Consider the following 21,321-nt stretch of genomic DNA (forward strand, 5'->3'; position numbering starts at 1 on the left):
TCTTCCCCCCCCCCCCTTCCCCCCCCCCCCCCCTCCCGGGTCCGCCGGCTGTCGCGACTTGGTTTCCTGTGTCTTGCAGGAGGGCCGAGCACCGTCGTGTCGCTCAATTATTAAACAGTTGGGAAACAAAAGGCAGGGAGAGGGGATTAAAGGCGCATCCTGTAACTTTTCCCTCTCCCTAGACAATGGCCACGTTACAGCGGTGGCCCCGAGCCAGTTCTGCCTCTTCCCCGGGGGATATTGTTCTGGAAAGAGCCGTCCTTTAAGTAGGTCTTAACGTGAGTTCAGCTCAGGAGAAAGCCTCATCTTCCCCACTCTCACTTTTCAAAATGGAGTAGGGAATCCCTAGCTAATTTTAAGGTGTTGGGACCTGCTGGCTTCCTCGATTTTTTTTTTTTTTCCCCTGCCTCTTCTTCTGTGAGTTGGGGTACGGAAGAGGCTGAAGGGGGGAGGGGATCGATATTGCCGTCAGCTTTGTCTTAAAGTGATTTAAAAAACCACATCGGATTAATCGGCCCGAGCTCCCTCACCGTGGAGGTTGTTTGCAAACAGCATCCTCCCCCATTGCACAACTGAGCCAGAATAAAACCTGCACACCTACGGTTTTTAGAAGAGCAGACAAAATAGCTATCCCACTCTTTGTAGCCTGCCTGCTTTCCTCTGCCTCCTCCCGATTTGCTCCTGCTGTTCAAAGGTGAGCTGTGGGAAAAAGGAGCCCAGAGGCGTGCACGTCTGTGGAGGGATGTTCTCTTTTCTGGCTGAGGGCATATTTTCCTTTGTTCCTAAATTGTGACTCTCATTGTCTGCAGTCACCCAGACCTGTGCCCGGCAAACTGAGGCAGTACCCAGCAGTAGTTTTAAGAACTACGTAGCAAATTGCAACCTTGCAACGCACGCTGCAGTGTTTGTATTGTTCCCGAAATACGGAATTGCGCCGTTTGGCTATCTTGGGCAAATTTCTAGTGCCGAACTAAGTGCAAAACGGGAAAGTAGACATATCATACCTTATTTGTTTCCAGGGATTAATGAGAGTACTGCTGACTTTTGTACTTTCTCATACTTGATTCATAAGAAGTTAGGGACTAGGCTGTAGTAGGGAAGAGAAAATAATTGCTCCTGTTTGCTATTTGTAAAGATTGGAGTTCAGAGGACAATTTAAATATGCTTACTGATTGACTTAGAAAACCTGATGTTAAAGCAGCCTAGGACTTTGTGTGATTATTTAGGGGAAAAAAAGGGGCCTGTGACTTTGCAAAGGACTAATACTGCATGCTGAACTGAATTCTTTGTTACTAAATTGAAACAGAACATGAGAATTTCTAGAATGAAAGCCCCGCTCGGTGCGGTAGTACAGTGCTGCACTCTAGGACATTGGCATCTTTTCATGCAATAAACAGATCCCACAAAGCTGCTGCTCTGCAGGAAATTATAGGTGAACTTGCATAGCAAGTAGTCAAGCGGGGGCTATGCTCGTCTTTGTTTCCTGTTTGGTTTGCAGGATTAAGGCACTGTTTTGATAACAGTATGAACAGCATAACTGCAGCTCACAAAGAGTGGACTCTTATTATTTTTTTTTTCCTTCCCATTAAGCTGCATGTTTTTGAGCTGTTCCTGACATTCAAATAGTATCAGTTTTTCCATATGTGCGAGGCACTACTTCTAGCTGTGCTCCAAAAATATCTTAGCCTGCATTGCTCGTTCGTGAATACGCAGTTGTCAGTCCTGAACTCATCTTAATTTAATGCGTGCTTTAAAATGCCTGCAGTATCATGACTACTATTTGTCAAGTAGCCTTCCGGCTAAGAGACCTGCTATCTGGTATCTTATTGAAGATGCTCTGAGAGATTGCTTGCAGAAACATTGGTTTGCATAACAGACACATACTGATGATTCTCAAGATTCATTTGGCTGCACCCACTGACTGTACAGATGCCGTTATTTGCTTCGAGGCTCTGTGGCATCCAAACAATGGTAACTTCTCACTTCCAATTCCCAGCAAGAACTAAATCAAACTGCAGCTTATTGGACATTTGCTGAATTGAGGCCAGGGATCTTAAAAGCTGGGATACAAAGCCGCCCTTTATAAAAGGTATTCTAGACTGTAGCAGTATGATAGTGCTTCCCACCCCCTTTCAAACACAGGACTGGTACATATCCAGACCTACTTATTTAACATAGTCTGAGAACCACAAAATGTAACTGATTTATATTGGCATAATCTGGATAGGAGAGATTTCTTGAAAGGCTTTTTTTCACATGAGGTTTGAGCTACATGAATGGTCCTGCTTAAATTTTATTTTATAGTAAAAGAGCCATTCACTTGCCACGTAGTAGTTAAGAGTTTTGAGATCCAAATGCCAATGAATTAGACTCTGGAATGAATTACACACCAGGGATTTTAGCAACACCCCCTTCCCACCCTGGTTCTGCTTCCCTGGCGCACCGTGTCACCAGAATGCCTCAGTGATAATCTTCCCCCCGCCGTAAAATGTGTTGGATCTGTTTGGCAGTCTGCCTTTAAAGATGTTTTTGCCTGAGCTGGGGTATAGCAGCACAGGTGGGGGGCAGGTGGGGAAGGGGTTTGTGGGGAGGGGGTGTCCCAGTTTCCTGAGGTTTAGGTTCTTTTCTGTGGAAGGAGTTTGTTAGGATTGTGCTCTGAAGCATTAAATGACTCAGGTTTTGAAGCCTCAGGTAAAATTTTATTGAACCGTATCTCTCACACTCAGTTTTGAAAGCTTTTTAAAGCCTCAAAGAAAGCAGGACGATTTGCTTCTTGGAGAGGATAGAAATACCCTCTGTATTTGTATACAAATACCAGAATACAAAAAGGAAAAAAAAAATTGCAGTTTAAAACAGTTGGTTAGAGCCCTACACCAGTTCTATATGTTCAGTTAGAATGATATTTGACTACCTTAAATTCTTTTTGCCCACGTAACAAAACACCCAAGAGTAAGTTACGTATTAATAGAATTTTTATGCTGGTGGAAATGCTAATCCCTTGTTTTATAGTATCTCTGGAGCAGGTATAAATAAAAATGAAAATCGCTCGTATCAATACTTCGCTCATATTCTCTTTCAGCACACTGACTTCTGTTATTCTCAATGAAGTCTTTCTTCTTGTAATGTGGGCATTTCTCAATTGACTCAAACACTGATTCATTCGTCATCACTAGATTATAGTGACTTTATATTTGGGTTTCCCAGCAGCCTTTCTAATACTTACAGCTCATTCATAAGATCAGTGATAACATACTTCCTAGTAAAGGGACACTCTGCTTTTAATGGAGCACTTGATGGAAATGCAGAGAGTCCAGGGTGGTTTTGTCTTTGCCTTTTGGAGGATGTTTGTCTGCACTGCAACAGGCAGGGCTATTTCCCCTTCTGATCTTACAAACAGCCATTGTAAAACTGAGACTTTGAAAGTGAAAGTGACTCTGCTGTTTGTCAGAGATGAAAGAAAGGCAGGAAGTAAATATGAATAGCAATAGCTGATATTTTAAACCTGAAAATCCTTAAAGCTTTAATGGGTTAATATAATCAAGAGAGAGAGGTGTGTGTATCAGGGTGGATTTAATAGACAGCTTCTCTCAGTACAAATCTACTGGCCGTACTCTCTATGAGTTATTTGGATGGAAAACAGAAGATAAACATGTTTCCTTCTGAGTACTGTCCTTATACATGGCTTGTCCTCACAGCTTAGTTCAGATTACATTCTAAATTTGATTATCTATTAGCTAATGAAATTATTCTTGCTACAAGTTTTGAAGACTAGCCTTTCCTGTCAAGGTTATGCGTATCTTCTGTGTGGGGTTGCATAGCCTGTTTTGTCTTGTCTTCAGCGCCATGAGCTTGTGACATCCTGTTTACATCAGTAGAGCTTTAGCAGCAGCATAAATTATACTTAGAGATGGTTCTGTTAACAGAATTAGATGTACTGTAACTTCACTGACCTTCGTGTCGCTAACCCTGGCTTTACTGTCATTGTTCCTGCAGGTGTTTGATATTGGCTGCTACCAGGAGTTATTAGCACCATGTTTTTGTCTGCCTGCGCATAAAAATATCAACCAAATTACTGAAATAATTCTTGGGGAGACAAAAGCCTATGTGTTCTTTGAAAGGAGCTATGGGGACATGCATTCATTCGTTCGTACCTGCAAGAAGCTTAAAGAAGAGGAGGCAGCCAAACTCTTCTATCAAATAGCTTCCGCTGTCGCACACTGCCATGATGGTGGACTGGTACTGCGAGATCTCAAGCTGCGAAAGTTTATTTTCAAGGATGAGGAAAGGTAAGAGTCTCCCTTACTTTACAGGTGGGGGTGCCTGAGGTCAGATTTTCAGATTTACAGGATGCTGTGCCCTTCATTGTCACCGTACCATTGGTTTTTGGTACACAAGGTGTTACGCTTTGCTTTCCTCTGCAACCTCATCGTGGGATGGATGTGCGTTTTTACCTTCTGGCTTTAGCTTTGGAGTAAAGTAAGTATAGAGTGCTGTTTGCATCTGTGCCTGGCCGCTCCTCCTCAGACCAGAGGAGCACCCTCGCTTCTGAGGAGGGGACATCTCCTGGAGGAAGGCTCTGCATAGGTGTGTGGTGTAAGAGCTTCACTGTCATAAATGCTGCTGGTGTTAAACGAGGAAAGGAGCAAAAGATCCAGTATGTTCAAGAGGGTTGGGGACTGAAATGGCTCATTCCACTGAGGAGGCGTGAAGAGGAAGAGTAGCCAAGTGGTTAATGCTGACATAGGTTGGAGGGAAGTGCTGTGAGCACAGCTTTTGCTTCCCATGCTAGAAGGGTCTGGAGGCTGCTTCTGGGAGTATTATGTGATCACTAATACTGAGACTAAAACTGCCTTGCTGTCTGGGTGCCTGTTTTTAGTATCGAAGCTGTTGTGGTGCTTGAGGAACTATCTCCTTCCTGCACACCCTTCTCTCTCAATAATATACTAGTAAATGATTTGGTGATGGAGTATGGGAAGACAGGGAAAGAAATAATGCTGGGTGCTGTAGGTATGTTTTTGAAGTGCCATTTCTCATGCTGACCCACAGCTATACTGTTGTACCTGCGGAAACTTTGAATCCCTTTCCTTGAGGTTACCAGTTTTCATTATATTACATCACGTATTCACTTGCAACTTCCACATAAAGCACCAGAGTAATGAACGGTGTCAGATTAATGCCAGGCTTTCACAGGGATTAAATTGGAAGATGACCATTATGGAAAAAAAAAAAAAACCACAACCACCTAAATGGGGGTGGAGCCTTCCTTTTGTGCTTCTTCATGTCTTCATAGAGGATGGGAAGGTATTTTTCCCTTTTAGCTAAATCCTATAAATTGTCTGAAAGCCTGTTCAAACTGTTGCAGGGTGAAATGGATGGTTGGGAGAGCTCTGTTAAAAATAACCTCTGTGTATCAATTCCATGTGGGGCTGTTTCAGGAAGTTATATGCAACAGCCGAGGCACATGAGTTTTTCTACAGGCTCAGTAAGTCCTGAGAATTAGAGAAAAAAAAAAACCCCACCAAACACAATTCAGTCGCAGAAGAGAAGTTCCTGGCTCTAAAATAAAAATTAAAACTATGTATCCTGTTTAAATATGCTCTACTTAATTTTTTTTTTTTTCAAAATATACTTCTCCTTTTAATCTCTTTACAAACTGGAAAATAAAAGCCATTTTCACTTCTTAGTTCAGGCAGTTCTCTGCAAAGCAAATGGCTATTCTTTGTTTTTCTACCACAGCCCCGATATGTATGATTACCCTTTCCTCCTCTTCAAATAAAAAAGCCTAAAATGAAACTAGCTTAGTGTCCATGCAGAGAGAAGTGCAAAGCAGGTAGATGGAAGCTGCACCTTCACGACTTCTACTCAACGCCAGTAAAAACCATTGTAGCACCTTTGATGCAGATAAGAAGGAAACTTGTACAAAATAGTTGAGGGAGTGATGGTTTTCTGTTGTAGCTGGTAACGTCCTAATGTTGAAACGAATTTTGACGGCAGCGTGAGCTCAGGGCAGTACAGTGGGCGCAGACGTGGGCCCGTGCTGAATACTTTTGAACTCCTACCCTGCTGCTTACTAGGAACTGAATGCAACACGAGGCACAAGGCCAAATCCTTTAGCCACCCAAGAAGAGTGGTTCATACTGTAATAGCAGTGTTTGCTTTTATGAATGTTTTTAATGTAACTGTAGTCTGCAAAATCACACAGTTACTCACTTTCAAACAGTGTCTTCTAATTATACAACAATTCACTTTAAAGGTCAACTGCAACTTGCTGGTTATTTTTAAGATAATCAGAATGCGGTTTTCTTCTGGATGTAATGTTGATTTGTAAGTAGAGAGGTATTGTAATCCTTTTTCTGCTAAATAAACAGAGGTGAAATAGTGGGAGATAGAAATAGACCCAAGTAGCGACTGTCTTTTTTTCCCATGCTCTGATCGTCAGACTGTAATCAGTCATCACTTTCAATCTGCTGCTATATTTAGCCTGAAAAATCTTGGTCCTTCCGGGTTCACGGAGGTGTCTGTGTGTGGTTTGCACCCCTCCAAGCTCGCGTTTCCCAGCGGGTGCTGGCGCTGGTGAGGGTGCCCCTGGGCCGAGCAGCCTGCCTTTCAGAAGCTGCCGCCGGTGTCCGTGCCTGGGAGGTGTGCTGCACGATCTATGGCTCTTTGGTACCTGTAAGGAAGCAAGGAGGAAGAAAAGAGGTGAAAATGATGTTTTGTGAAATGTGGGTGATCTCAGCTGCTGCATGTCGCCTGTTTGGCAGAGCTCTTGCTCTGTAGTTCTTTTCCTAACTATTTCTTCAAGTCTGTTTTTCTGCAGTTCACCTTTAGTACCTGCTGCTTTGAAACTTTCTCTTCTTGAAGACTCCTGTAGCTTTTATTTTGGTAGAAGAAAGGATGGGAAAGCCAGCATGCAGGGTTTCTTTTATTTTTTTTATTTTTTTAGTAAGACACTTGTCTGCTCTTAGCTGAGAGCTGCCAGACTGGAGGAGCCAGAGAGAATGTGAAGCATATATAGAAGCAGTTCCATTCCTTAAAAAAAGAAAATCAATTAAGGCATTTCTTAGTACATACTCCTTCCATTGATCCTAATGATAGGAAGTTCAATATGAAATCAGAGCTCCTGTAGTTCTGCAGACTGGTGCATACAGCATAGAAACTCTTTCCACCTCATTCCCATTATCTGAATTATAGCTGGAATTTGCAAAGATTGCAGCTCCTGATCTAGCAGCCTCATTCCTCCTGATGTCACTGCTACCAATGCATGTTATTTGGATGTGGCAAATGCATTGCCTTGTGATGTCTGTGATGGACTGGGAAGTAAGAATGTGGGAAAAAAAAGTCATGTTGGAGGCTGGTAGTGCTGAGCATTTTGTAGGGATCCTAATTTTACTAGTGACATTCTCTGGTGCTAAATCAAAGGTAGAATGTGATGGTGTGTTATATCTTTATGTTGCATGTGTGTAAATACATAAGCACTTAAATCCAAGATTCCACTGTGTGGAAACAAACAAAACCAATTTATCTGTGTTTTGAGGTACTTCATCTATACCATCTTTCAATCCTAAATTGCAGAAATTTTGAAGTTATGGTAAATTGCATTCCATGGAAATGCTGGGTGCTGTGGCCAAACATCTTAGTTCTTCTGTGGTGTTCTTTTGTGTAAAAAAAGGTTGTGTTTTTGCGGGGGAGTTGTGTCTGTGGTTCCATTTGTAAACTGTAGGTGAAATAGCCAGTCTTATAGTATTGAAATTTCAAAGTTGGGCTCCTTAAACCTGCAGTCGGTCTTGATGAAGCAGAACTTCTGAGACATTACAGCATGGCTGGAAATGTTCTGTAAGACTGGGTTAGCAAGCAGCAGCAGCAGCACATCCATTAAATAAGGGCAGTGACTTTCAGAGCACTGAAAATACGGAAAACAACCCTGACTTGCCATCTTGGGTCTCACTGGACTTCCTAAAGTACCTTTAAGATTCTTGAATATCTTAAAAATTGGGTCCTTAAACTTCTAAATAAAACTGAAATCCAAAACAACAGAGATGAGCTAAGATAAAATGTAGCTTTATATGTCTTCTGCTTCCATGCATGTTGGTCACTTTTTCTTGTCCTGGATACTAAGCCAGGTCGACGTGATGTTGTAGGGCTCTTGCTTTTGATTGGTTTTGCTCTGTTCACGTCATGGTATTTACAGTTTTCCTTGTACAGCTTGTCCTTGTAGTAGGCCCCTGGGCAGAGCGACTCTGCCCTTCTCCTAGCTGGTGTCCCGTAATGATGTTGCAGAATGGGCAGGGCTTTTTGGGCTGTACTAAAAATAGCATGATGCACTGTATATAGCTAATAAGGCAGTTCATCAGTCTGATATACAGCAGATGCTTTGAGAAAGAGCCGCCTCAAAGATCTCAGAATTAAATCAAGCATTTCTATGTTGGTTGTTCCAATGGTTTTCTTAATACAAGAACATTTCTGCTGTCAGTGAATTACTAATTTCTTTAGTGCGTTTTTAAGCCTTTAATTATATTAAAATATTAGCTGTCGTAATATTTGAAGCCTAAAGACCTTGTACATTCATCATACTTGTTGATGGGAAAATTAAAATAATTTTGGTATTTAGATATTGTAATTTTCCTGTATTCTTTGAGTAAATATGAGAAATGGTAGGCAGGTGGGATTCAATAAAAATCAATAGAATTTGACACTTTTTGCTCTGCGCCAGGGGAATGCAGCCAGTAAAATACACTAATTTAGAAAGCCTGTGTTAGCATAATGTATTTATTTGGAATTCTTAGATTTTTTTTTTTTCTTTTTTCCCTCCAGATTTTCTCAGCTTTGAGTTGATGATGTTCCAAGGTGACCTAGTTATGTTGTTTGCAATCCCAGTGATACAAATCTGATCTCACAAAAAATATAGAATGCATATACTGACCTTTTCCCAAGTAGACCTTTCATTTTCTTATAGTTAGTAGTAAGCTTTCTTCACAGCTTTTGTCAAACTGTAATGTGGTCAGATGTTTTTTTTCCCCTGTGGTGTTAGAACTTGTTGTGTTATTTATGATTCAGTAGAGAACAGGTAAGTTAACGCTTTCCCAAAGTCCTAGAAAAAGACTCTCAAAGTGAAAGAAAATTAAACATCAGAAGATTTAGAAATAAACCCAGTCTTCATCTGTTTCGTCATTTAAGCACTTCACATTACCCTGAATGGGGACACAGGACCAAAGAGTGTAACTTAAATAGTGGAGAATTGTAGGTCAGATTTCAACCCAGAAATTATTATTTTGCATCTTCCTAGAATATGGGGAGGAGGGTGAATTTCTTCACAGGCAGCAAATCTCTGCTGTTGAACTTCAAATAGAGGATGAAGCAGTTGCACAACTGTGTTCTGCAGAAGGGTTCATGTTCTCTTCTTGCCTTCATGTGGTTTGGTTTCTAAGCCTCTCTTTTCTCCAGGCGTTCTGGGAGAAACGCGGTCTGGATTTGTTGGGTATACAGTACCCTTTCCAGTGGGGCACGGGAGGCTGTTTGCAGATGTTGAACATCACACCAGCCCTGAGACTGCTTAAATCTCCCGAGGGCAAACAGTAGTTACAGAGGTTAAGCACTGTGCCTAAGGTCATAAATGAAAGCAAAACCCAGGGAAAAGTTGTCTGGCCCCTGGATAGGGATGGGAGCTCCAATGGACCTTGAGTCAGCTGGAGTCCCTTCAGCTAGTCCGTGAGTGGTGCGAGCCTTTGCTGTAGCACCCAGATCTGGAGTTTGCAACAGGTTTTGCCCTTGGGCTGTGCTGTCTTTAAAACACCTAAAGACAACACCTAAAGGCTTTTAGTTGGACATGCATCTTTTCTTCTGCACTCTTCCTTCAGTCTTCCCCCTTTGCAGCCTCATGCACTAGCTCTGCTGACAAGCGGTGTGGAGGGGCAGCCCTGTGCCATGCTTGGAGCAGAAGGGGAGCTCTGCTTGGGGCCCTGCCTTTCAGCAGCTTTAGCAGTTGGACTGCCGCAGGTTGTCCCTGTGACCTGCCTGGCCTCCTCAGCCACGCTGCGTGGCTGTCCGAGGGGTGCTCCTGGCCGAACGCAGTGCTGCCTGTTGGCTGTAGTGCCAGATGTGGTTGGCTTGGTTGGGTGTCCGTCACAAGATGCCTGTCATGGGATTGAGCTCTCTGGTAACAGGTGCTCTGAAATCCCTGGAAGTAGGATGCCTCTTGAGACGTCTTGCATTAGGAGTTGAACAGCTGGTTGTTTTGAAGACTTGAAAACCTCCATCGATAGACCCGGTATAAGCCATGTTGACTTTTGAGTGGGGGCTGAGGATGTCTATGCAGGGGATGAGGAGGGGAGGCAGGAAGCCCTGCTAGCAGCAGACTGTCATGGTGAAATTCTTCCACTGCTGTTTCTTGTAATCTCACAGTGTGATAATAAGGACAATTAGGTCAGGCTTGTGAGGGAGCGGAAAGGCGGAGATTGTAAAAGGGAGCTAACTTGGGGCGTATTTAGTCTTAAGCACCTGCTTTTTGTTTAGATATATATTGCTTGGAGACAGGTTTTAGAGCCATCTAAGCAAGAGGTTTCCAGTAGGGTTGTGAAATAATGGACCTGCTTTATCGCAGAGGTTCTGAGCACCCACTGCATGCTCAAAGTGTAGAGCTTTTGTTAACAAAATTAAATTTTGGTCTCCTTGCCTTGTGGAGCTTCACTATGTGTCCCATGAAAAGACCTAGAAAAGATGGTGAACACAGCATGCAGTTGATGGCAGAGCCTTTTAAAAACTCTGACCTTCAGTGTGATCTAAAAAGGTTAGAGTGAGGTGATGTAGCTGCCATGAGCCACGTGATTATCAAATAATAGACTCTTCACAGTATTGCAGCTGAGCCCCTCCATGGAAGGGTCTGCATGGGTTTCAGAATCCCCACCCCAATACACGCATCACTGCCTACCAAACTGCTTTTTGGGGTCGTGTTGTCTCTCCTTGGGCAATAAGGGCATGGAAGAAACTCAAGTATGTGGCATGCAGGACAGGCTGTTCCCAGTAGTCCTATGTGAGTGTTGTAAAGCTGAGGTCTTTGCAGCCCCAGCCCTTTTGGGAGGTGTGCCTGGGGGTGGTCTCAGCACTTTTTTTTAAGTGGAAGTCTGTAGAAAAAAGCCAGCTTCAGAGAAGTTAAAAGTCCTAAGTTACTGGGTCCGGCATGTCAGCAAAGGGGTGTGGGGCAGGGCTGAGTGCACCGGAGCATCCCTTCGGAGGAAGGGTGGGGGATATGTAATTTTTAGAGGCTTCCTCGATCTGCGGAAGTGCCAGTGAGGGAATCCTCCCTTAGGAACAAGGTTCATCCTGTAAACCTGTACTGCCAGCAAGTCCCAGTTGTCTTTTGAAACATATCCTTGAGCCTCTTTCATTATGCAAGAGACGGTTTGTCTGACAGCCTTTGTGCAGGTTTTGGGTTTTTTTTCCCCTGAAGTTGTGTAGGAGGATGTGTGGTGAACTCCCAGGCTGTGTGCTGTTACGCACTGGAGGGGATCTTAGCGATGGAAGGAGCAGGATTTAAATTGATGGCACAACATCTCCCCTCTGATCCCACGTGCCTTGCCACCCCCGGAGGAGATGGGGTAGTTCTGAGTTCAGAACCAGCCTTTGCACCGAGCCGCAAATCATCTGCACGGGGTCTCGTTAGCCGCCTTCCCCATCTCGCTGTCTCCACGACAGCAGCCTGCTTCTGCATTATTTAGGAGAGGTTCCCTTAGTTAAAAAAATCAATTAGTGAAAGATAACAGTTTCCAGTGTCGATCTTCCCTGTTATTTTTTTTCCCTCCTTATGACTCTAATGGCCTGATTGCATTCATGCTCATCTCATCTTTATGAGGGGGTGCTAGCAACTGACCTTGATTAAATGACCTGTAAATTATTGGCCACATAGGAGCAATCCCTGATCTACTGGGCAGTTGATGGCTTGAATGCCTCTACCTAGGGAAAGGCTTTCCTGGCCTCAGTCAGAATAATGTTGAAATATGAGATAGCATTGTTTGGGTGGATTCATTTTTTTTTTTACGTGTAGGCTAATTTAGGGGGGAATATTGTGAAACACCTCTTCCCTTTGGAAGTTGCCATTTTATATTTACCTGCAGTCATATTAATAGAATGGGAAGTCAGATGGCCACGATGGTTGTTTTGTCGTCTCTGGAGGCATGAGGCTGCTAGATAGAGATTTACAAACTCTCTAATTTTGACCCAACCTGAAGAGCACATGGACGGTATACCTGGAGTGTCTGAAGCAGGATGGCCTCTGTGTTCTCCCAAAGCAGCTGATCTGGCTGTCATTTGGGGACTAAAATTGTAGGTTTGTTAGGTCTGTAGTTAGTGTTCCTTAAATGGTAACAGTGGCTCAGCTGTGGTTCAGGTGTTATTTCCCATACAGATGGCTTTGGGGGCAGACTAGAAGCAACTGCTTTCATTGATTCAGGCATGGGCTCCTTTACTACTGGCTGTTTATTCACTGTAGTGGAGATTTTTTTCCTCTGAAACACTCAGAGTTTCAGTCAGTATTTATGCTTTAAATGTTCCAGGTTTTTTTTTTTCCTCCTGCCTTATGAACTTTAAGCCCTCTGAATAATTCCACTGATTTCAGTATGGAAATTGTGTTTGCTTTTGGAGGGCAGGCGTCAATGCTGGGTTCTTAGAGCCCTGGCTTTGGTGTCAAAAGGCAGGATAGTAGTTTGCCAGTATCCCCTAAGCTCTGCAGGGAGGAATAATGCGAATCACGCTGAAAAAAGTGTGGGATGTGCAACAAAGTGTCTGCCAGAGATGGGTGCTAGCTCAGGAGGTTGCATTGAAGAATCTTCTGGAAGACGTTTAATTGATTAGGTTTTGTTACATTACTGAAGAGCAAAGTCTGAATGCAGTCAAGTAATGAATGGCATATTGATAAGAAATTCAGAGTGGTATTGTTTTTCATGGGTTTCCCTGACGGTTTCTATGGGGACAAAGACGCATTTCCCGTCTGAGTGCTGCTGCTGCCCTCTGATTGCACTTCTGTGGTTTCATTCACCAGTAATGGGAAAGCATTCATAGGCAGAATAGCTTCCCCTTTTTAAATAGCCATGATTCAGGGTTGTATTTTTTTTTTAATGCATTAGACTAATGCAGTGTTTTATCAATGATCTGATAGATGCATAATGCTCTTTTTCCAAGTGCTTATTCAGGGTCTGCATTAAAACTTGAAATTATGTACTGTAATTACGTAAGCCTTGACAAAAGTCTTTGTTGGTCTACAATATGTCTACAAAGTGATTCTCATCCGGCTTTGGCAATAGCTTACATTTGAACTTTAGGGATTAATTTTGTTGCAACCATCTGAATGGTTGAACTCAAATGCTGATGCTTTTGGAAAACTTTTTTTTCCTCTTGTGGGGGTCCTTCAGTTGACTGATGTGAGTTAATTATTTAGAAAATGAGAGGGGTTTTTTTTAGAAATCTGACTTTTTTTTAAAGAGGATTGTATTGTTTGTCCTTTTTCTGCTCTGTGATGGGAGGTGCTTCAAAGCAGATTGTGATTTCACATCCCAGTGTTTGGTTTTGAGTCTGTCCCTTGCCTGCCAAGTGTCAAATTTAGGGTTGTCCAGTTACTCTGCAATTGGATGCACTCCCCGCCCTTTGCTGTGGACGTTCCGTATTCTCAGAAACTACTTGCAATTTTGAGGGTCTGTTTGTTGTTGTTGGCTTTTATTCTTTTTCCTGGATATTTGATTTCAGTGCTTCCTCTGAGAGAGAGTATGTGAAGGAGAGATTGCTTCTCATCCAGGGTGTCTCTGCATTTCTGTGTATTTAGACACCTCTCTTGTTCCCTCCCACCCCACCCCCCCAGCCCCAAAAAAAGAAAAAAAGCTCTCTGGTTTGCCAAAAACAGAGATCTTCTAAGCAATGCTTGAAATGTGGAGGAAGGGAGGACCAGACAGAGCTGGAGGCTGTTCCTTGCAGAGATGGGGTGCTGTGCACCAGGAAACGGCAGCTCCTGAGACAGGCTGATCCTTTTCGCTTGCTGAAAAAACCATGAAATGAGTGTAAAAAGGTGAGTGAGACTGGCCATTTATACCCGCCTATTAGCGGTTGTAATCTGATTACAGATTGTATTCTGTATGGGAGGTGAGGTGTGTAAACTCATCCGTCATAGGCTGGAGTGGGTCTCCCCAGCCCTGGTGCTGGCTCGTGGTGAGGGGCATAGGCAGAGCCACGCCAGGGACCTAGGCAGCCACAGCTCGCGAGGACGGAAAACCTGCATTGTCACCTTCTGTGAAGGCACCCGGCCCTAGAGCATCTGGGTTGCTTCTGGCGGTAATTGGCAGAGGGAGAAAGTCACACGGAGGCCGTGTAGCTGGCAGCTTGTGCTCAAGAGGTGCAGCTCCATGGTCTCGAGGGGAACACGTGCCTGTGTGGCGTGAGGGTCCAGCGCCCTGCTGCGCTGGAGCACCTCTCTCTGCAGAGGAGCCATGTCACCGCTTGTACCTTACACGCAAGGGTGTCACTGACTGAGGGCCTGGGGACTGGCGAGGAGGGAGGACGACTGAAGGTGGTGTTTTTGTTTAATTTGGGACCTTTTGTTTCCTTAAAGCCTGTCAACTCAGCAGGATGAAAAACCTGGTTTGAGTGTTTGCTTCGCTTGGCCTCAGCTTATGGAGGAGCAGGCAGATAAGGGCCAGCTGTTGTTCCATTTGCTTGCTTAAACAAAACCCGCCGTGGCATGCGCTGAGGGCTGCACCACCTTGCAGGAAAAGCAGGGCAGGGATAAGGCTTTTGTATGCTGCTTCTGGTTTATTATCAAGAAATTATTTCTGCTCTTGGAGAAAAAGATGAGCTTTTTTTTTGACACAACTTGCAGTCTGTTCTTTCTGGTTTTGTACCACATCCACTGTAGAAAATAAGAAATTAGGGAATTCCAGTAATTTTCTGTAATACAAAAGCATCTCAGTGAACTGTTTCTCTAAATCCTTTGGCAACTCTCAGAAATATAAAATAGGATGAGAGAGTAAACTGTGTTTCCCTGTGCTGTTGACACTGGGATGGCAGGAGAGCGTGGGGGGGTGAATTCCCTCCTGTAAGTTGTTTATAAATAGCATGCTCAGCCCCGCTCCCTGTATGTGTGTGTTCTGCTTCTGTTAGCAGGAGTGAGTTGATGCTTTCCTGTCTGGCAGTTCAGTGACTTATTGCATGTTTGAGTAGCTGGCCTCACCGTTTTATTGCTACGCATAATTTTCTATGGAAAAACTGAGGTGGGTAATGCAAATGGAACCTCAACTCATGTCCCTGCCTTCCCTTCCATTTCCTCCTCTCTGTTCTTTGCCCTTCTTGGTGTGGGGTTTTTTTTCCCTCTAGGCATTTCTCCTCTCTGCTCTTCCTGTGCTGTGCAGGTGCAGGAACGTGTTGAGGCAGAGCATGGTGAAAGGACTCTTCCCTAGTCACTCTCTGGTTTTGGGCTCTCTGAGCTGTGTACGGAGAGACACTGCTGTGGTCTTGATAATTGTAGTTGAGTTTCTCCTCGCCACCAGCTTCCTGTGTGAGGTATTGCTGCTGTGAGGTATTGTTTGAGTGCTGATGTGGCTCAAGTCCATCGCCAGAAGTGCTGTTAGCCTGGCTGCGGGTAATTAATCGGGAAGCAGGTGTGTTGGGCAAACCCCATCAGCATTCACACCAGAGGAGAAAACACTGGCCTATTTGAGGAGAGAAGGAGCTGCCTTGACACACTGGGCTTGGGAGCCAGGTATTCTGAAATCTGTATTTACGACTTCCTGATTCGAGGCGTGTTGCCAAAGGGGCTTTCGCCTCTGCTAGTAAACGTCTCTAGCTGTTGAAAAGGTCCAAGTGTCATTATGAGAGTTTATGGCACAGTTGCCTCTGGAGTACTCCACGAGTAAAATGCTCTTCTGTTGGTTCAAAGAAGATAGCGCTGAGCTGCCCTGGAACTAAGTCTAAGCCAAAGCTGGCCCAGCTGTCTTTTGCAACTCAAGCCTGAGCAATGTTGTCTTCAGTAAACATTTAGGAAACAGGGCGCTCCTTGTCTGTTTTAACGCCTGTTAAATGATGTGCTTTAGTCGGGAGATGTGAGTTCTGCTTTCTGGGAAGTTTCCCTGCCTGTGAATGTCTCTGGTATGGGAGCGTGGCCGTGACACAGGGCTTAAGAGTGATGATGCAGACTGGTGAGGTTGAGGGACGAGGACAGTAATACCCAAAGTTGAGTTATGATCCCGAGTTGTTGAAAAGAAAGCCTGCACTACTGCTCGGTCACTCTTCCATCCAGACGCGCTGGACAAGTCCTGTTGCGCTGTACTGAGATCTGCTTTCAAAGCCAACCGTTGCTGGCAAATAGCCTAAAGGGTAATTGGCAATCCTTTTGGATGCCTTTAACAGGGCCAGACTTTAAAATATACTTACAGATGGTAGCAGTGAGAATTAAAAGGAAAGAAAGGTTATGTTCATCTAGTGCTATGACAAGCCAGTTCAGCATAATTTTTTCTGCTTCTGTGTGATATCCATAAGGGAAGAAAAATCTCTTGCAGAGATAATTACTGCAGCACAATGACATGCTCGCAGTGTTTAGCAGGCAGGAAGAGTTTGCAATCTAGATAAAGGCATCCCTGTCATCTCTCTGCAAGCCCTTTGCTAGCCTCTCCATTCATTCCAATGTGAGGAGCTCCTCTGGTTTGGCTGGGTAGATAAGCTTGCTGTTAATCTTGGCATTCAGCTCACCTGATCTCCCTTTGCCCAAAGGTCTGTTTAGGAAGACTGAAATCTGTTAAACTTGCTCTTCCTTATCATTTAGGGGCGGCAGAGGGTCGATTTTATTCCTGATGAACCATGTGGAATTACAGGTGCCAGTAACTGCTTGCCAGTGTGAAGGTGTCAAAATAACAGTGTCTAGTTAGGGCCAGACTTGTATTTGAACATGAATCCTACACAGGTACATTAGGGTGCAGCCGACAGAAATAATCTTGAGACTTAGTCTCTGTTTGGAAATCATGCCTACGTGAAATTTATCAAAAGCACAAATATGGCAATTACTGTTTGGTTATTTTTTTTAAGACCTTACTAATGAGTTTACTGGGCGTAACTGTGTTTGAAATCTTGTAGCTGTGTGTGTGGCAGTATTCCCTATAATCCTCTAACCAATATAGAAAAGACAGTATCAATTATCTGTAACAAATGCTGTGAGTGGAATTTTAAATGGTTGCACTTCTGTGGTTGGATTTTGTAGATTATTACTATTATAACCATGTAATTGTAATCGCCCAGAATTTGTGTTTTGATGTTTGCTTACCTTGATGGTTTTGGGTTTTTTTTGCCCGCAGGACTAGAGTGAAATTGGAAAGCCTAGAAGACGCTTATATTTTAAGAGGAAATGATGACTCTCTCTCTGATAAGCATGGATGCCCAGCCTATGTGAGTCCAGAGATCTTGAACACAAATGGCAGCTACTCTGGCAAAGCAGCGGACGTATGGAGTCTAGGTGTCATGCTTTATACGATGCTAGTTGGACGCTATCCTTTCCATGACATTGAGCCTAGTTCCCTCTTCAGCAAGATCCGTCGTGGGCAGTTTAACATTCCAGAAACTCTATCCCCCAAGGCAAAATGCCTCATACGTAGCATACTGCGTCGGGAGCCATCGGAAAGGCTGACTTCACAGGAAATTCTGGACCATCCCTGGTTTTCTACAGATTTTAATGTATCGAATTCAGGATATGGTGCTAAGGAAGTATCAGATCAGCTGGTGCCTGATGTCAACATGGAAGAAGACTTGGACCCATTCTTTAACTGAGCACAAAGACTGTTGTTCAGAAGGTACACAACCTGGAGATGGACACATGAAGGAGCCCTTCCTGACCGTGTTAAATCACATCCTGCATCAGCCTAGCTTGGTAGCAAAAGACACTTGAGGTCCTCAGATTGAGAGGGAACCTCCACAAGGAGCTAATATAACAAATGTAGCATGGGGACAGATTGGGGGGGGGTGGGGGGAGCTTGCTATCAGGTTAGATTGATTTGGAGGAGAAAAGGCAGCATGGAGCAATTGTAGCTTCTCACTTTTTGGAGCCAAGGAGACTGCACATGCCAATTCTGGTGCAGCTGTATCACTCCTGTTTCTGTTCCATTAAAAATAGTGGTAACTCACAACAAATAGAAACTTTTTTGCCTCAGCTCACATCTTGGCATCGCACTGTTAGATATTTAACTTCAGCCATTATTCAGGGAAAATACAACAATTGGCTAACTTTTTTTAATCGGATGTCTAATAATTAATGGGATTAATTTAAGGAAAAAATTAGGTGCACAAAGATGGACATGAAAAGTGGGTGCTAAAACCAAACAAAATTTCAGTTCATGTCTCTTGATAGCTATTTTCAACTCATTTCTTCTAAATAAACTACTTAATATTCTTGTCAGGAAATGACATTTTAATGCTTTGTTCCCTTAAGGGGAAGTAACTGTCATTTAACAAGCTGTTCTGTTTTGTGTCAAATGGTTTGTTGCAGGAAGCTATTATAACTCAAACTTCCAGATGCATTACTGCTATAATGGGGGGAGGGGGGGGAGCGGGAAGGAAAACTATATAATTTTTTTTTTTTAAAGATACGAGATACTGGCTTCCATATCTGCCATGCTGCACGTATATGACTGGAGAGGGCGGAAAGCCCTTAGTCGTGTCTTTATCTGAGAACCGATCTCTTCTTTAACTGACTGGCCCACGTGTAAATAGAGGGCTCCTTATTATTGAAGAAGAGTATTGTGGGTTTTTTTTATTTTGGATTCCTTTCAACTTTGGAAAAGAATTGTTTGGGTTTATTTTTTTTTGTTTATGTCCAGAATAAGAAATAAGAGGGTATTAATAAGCTGAACATTTATATTACAGATATTCCTCTTGAAACATACACAGTAATATGCACCTTTTGTATTGTCAAGACTTATTCTATTTATTGAAGAAAATGTCACAGTAGTGATGTATTAAGCCAGTACTTCAATTACGGGTTGACTTGGGATGACATGTTACATGCTGTAGTTAACACACTTCTTTTCTGTTCAGGTATTTCTGTCCCTAAATAACTTTTTATTTAGCTTTTTTTTTTTTTTCTAGATAGCTTTATTTGATTTAGACTGGCAAATGTTTTTATTACTGCTTTTATATTGCTGTATGATATTGAAATCTCTTGGCATAAATATTTGTGTTTCCAGTACCTCAGTTGTTCTGATATTACTGCCTGTATACGTTTTGTGAAGTGGTCATGTTTTTTGGGTAGGTACATGTGGACTCTGTAGTATGTAAATGTTACTTGAATTTGTGCTTAATTATAGTATGTGGCATGTGCGTACAGCTACTTGGCATTTGACGTATGGATGCTATTTGCCTGCCTTGCAGGAAAGTTATGGTCCCACTCTCAAGAGGATGTTTCACAGTTCTTTATCAAGAGACAAAGCTAGCTGCAGCTGACCTGCCTTGGTTCTATTTTGGTAACTAAGAATATAAAGGAGTAATGTTTTTACACTCTGAAGATGGTGCTGTGTCAAGAAGGACTTTTTTTTTTTTATTTTATAAGTACCTTATAGGAGGAAAGATTGGTGATGTGCATGGTGGGGTTTTACTGCCTCTGGTGCTTTGTCATGTATTTGGTTTAATGTTTTTGTCCTAATCTCTTCAATAAATAAAATTGTGCATATTTAACTAAACTTCAGTGGTGAACGATGTTCTTACTGAATGTCTGAGGTGCTGCAGGAGTTTGCTCCGTTAGGATCGTTTAGCTGGTATTTTTTGTGCTGCTAACAAACTCTTGCCAGACCTGTGTGCTGAGAAAGCTTAGCACTTACATTTACAAGGTAACACTGTAAGACGTTTCATAAAAAACAATTACCATTTGCTATGAATGAAACTGGCTTTTATTTTGTTTATTTTCTTTTGGCTTGTCCGTGCCACTTATCAAGCCCGTTTACCTTTTTCAAGTAGGGTATTGAAATTCAGTAAGAGCTATGTCTTTTGGTGATGGGAGGCTCTTTGGCTGATGAAGAGAGATACCAAAATGGAGCAAGCTGGCACTTGCACTTTAAAAAGGCCTAGGGAAACGTGCGTGTTCCAAAAAGGATGATGCTGAAATATAGCACTTCATACCTAATTTACTGGTTATATTTAAGCCTGGATTCTATTTCTGTCATTCATCTTGGATAATAATTAGTAGATGCAGGTAGTGAGATGATAGACAAGTGCAGATGAATTCTGATCTGTTAAGACCATTTGAACAGGGCTTTGATTTGACCCAGGATGCAGTCTGTTTCCAGCAGTTCAATGATCAACCCCTAAAGAAACACCCTCCACCCCGACCCTGCCGCTTCAACATACGAGCGCTGCACCAAAGCTGCAAGCGCAGGGATTGGTGTCAGGCTGGCTAACTTCGTGCTGCGTGATTGCATTCTCGGTAAGTCCTGGCAGGTGTTGGATAGTTCAGTTGGTAGGTTGAGAATTAAAACCGTTGATAATGACACCAACCAGGAATGTTACTAATGCGTAGAAAGGCTTGACAATAGTTTTTAAATGATCTGTATGCCTGCAGCCAAAGTTTAAATTGCTTGAAACTCTTTCAAATCAAACTCCCACAATAAATGTGCTTTACAGGGAAAAAAAGGCAGATTGTAATCAGTCATAGCAAGAAGGGGAGGGGGAAGCACTGAGGGTTTCCCTCTCCCCCACTAAAACTTATGTGAACAGCTTCTGTTCTGTTTGGGTGGAAGTAGTTAGACCTTATTTTACAGCAACCTGCACGCTTGCTTTTTCCCTGCCAGTAATTATATGAAGAATGCGGCTGACTAATGATTGCTCGTTTGCAGTGAATTTTTTATTCAAGGCAAAAGCTTTCTTGGTGTTACTGTGGAGGAATCCTTTGGCAGCTGAAGTCGGCTTTATAAAATCCTGAAGGGGTGCCTTGCTTTTGGAGCCTCCTTGTCCCTAAAGTGAAACCTGAGCAGGAGACCTGTGATTCAAACAGCTGACTTCTGGCTCTTTTATTATTCCTCCTTCATGGGTGCTGTCAATGGAGGATGGGTGTAGGACTGCCTGCTGCAGAAATGCCTCAAGAGCTTTCTTAGTGCTGCTCGACCCTTGATTCAGGTAGCAGCTGCAGTGGGATGCAAGATTTTGCTGAGCAGAGATTCGGATGGGCTCAGCTGCCTCCCAGTCTTGGGGAAAGGGATGATCTCACATCTGTGCAGGGTAACTAAGATTTGCCTGCAAACAAAACCATTTCACAGAATGGGAGCACAAGTCCCCCAGCTCCTCTGTCTCGTCTACCCCACCTCCACCCCTGACAGA

The 21,321-nt window shown here is 43.2% G+C and overlaps 1 protein-coding gene across 1 annotated transcript; it reads left to right on the plus strand.

The window, feature by feature from the left end:
• The first annotated feature begins 3,989 nt into the window (after positions 1 to 3,989).
• Positions 3,990 to 19,691, plus strand: LOC104509126 (tribbles homolog 2). The gene is made up of 2 exons (XM_010150964.1): positions 3,990 to 4,286; positions 17,319 to 19,691. The coding sequence occupies exons 1-2, from the start codon at positions 4,132 to 4,134 to the stop codon at positions 17,785 to 17,787; spliced, it is 624 nt and encodes a 207-aa protein (XP_010149266.1). The 5' UTR covers positions 3,990 to 4,131; the 3' UTR covers positions 17,788 to 19,691.
• The last annotated feature ends 1,630 nt before the right edge of the window (positions 19,692 to 21,321 follow it).

Source organism: Eurypyga helias, unplaced genomic scaffold, assembly GCF_000690775.1.
Source record: "Eurypyga helias isolate BGI_N326 unplaced genomic scaffold, ASM69077v1 scaffold8424, whole genome shotgun sequence".
NCBI lineage: Eukaryota > Metazoa > Chordata > Aves > Eurypygiformes > Eurypygidae > Eurypyga > Eurypyga helias.

Excerpts from the sequence above, each read along its gene's own strand:
- LOC104509126 (XM_010150964.1), top strand. The coding sequence starts at position 4,132 with ATGCATTCATTCGTTCGTACCTGCAAGAAGCTTAAAGAAGAGGAGGCA. Across the intron at positions 4,287-17,318 it reads ATTTTCAAGGATGAGGAAAG|GACTAGAGTGAAATTGGAAA; the intron begins GTAAGAGTCTCC and ends TTTTGCCCGCAG.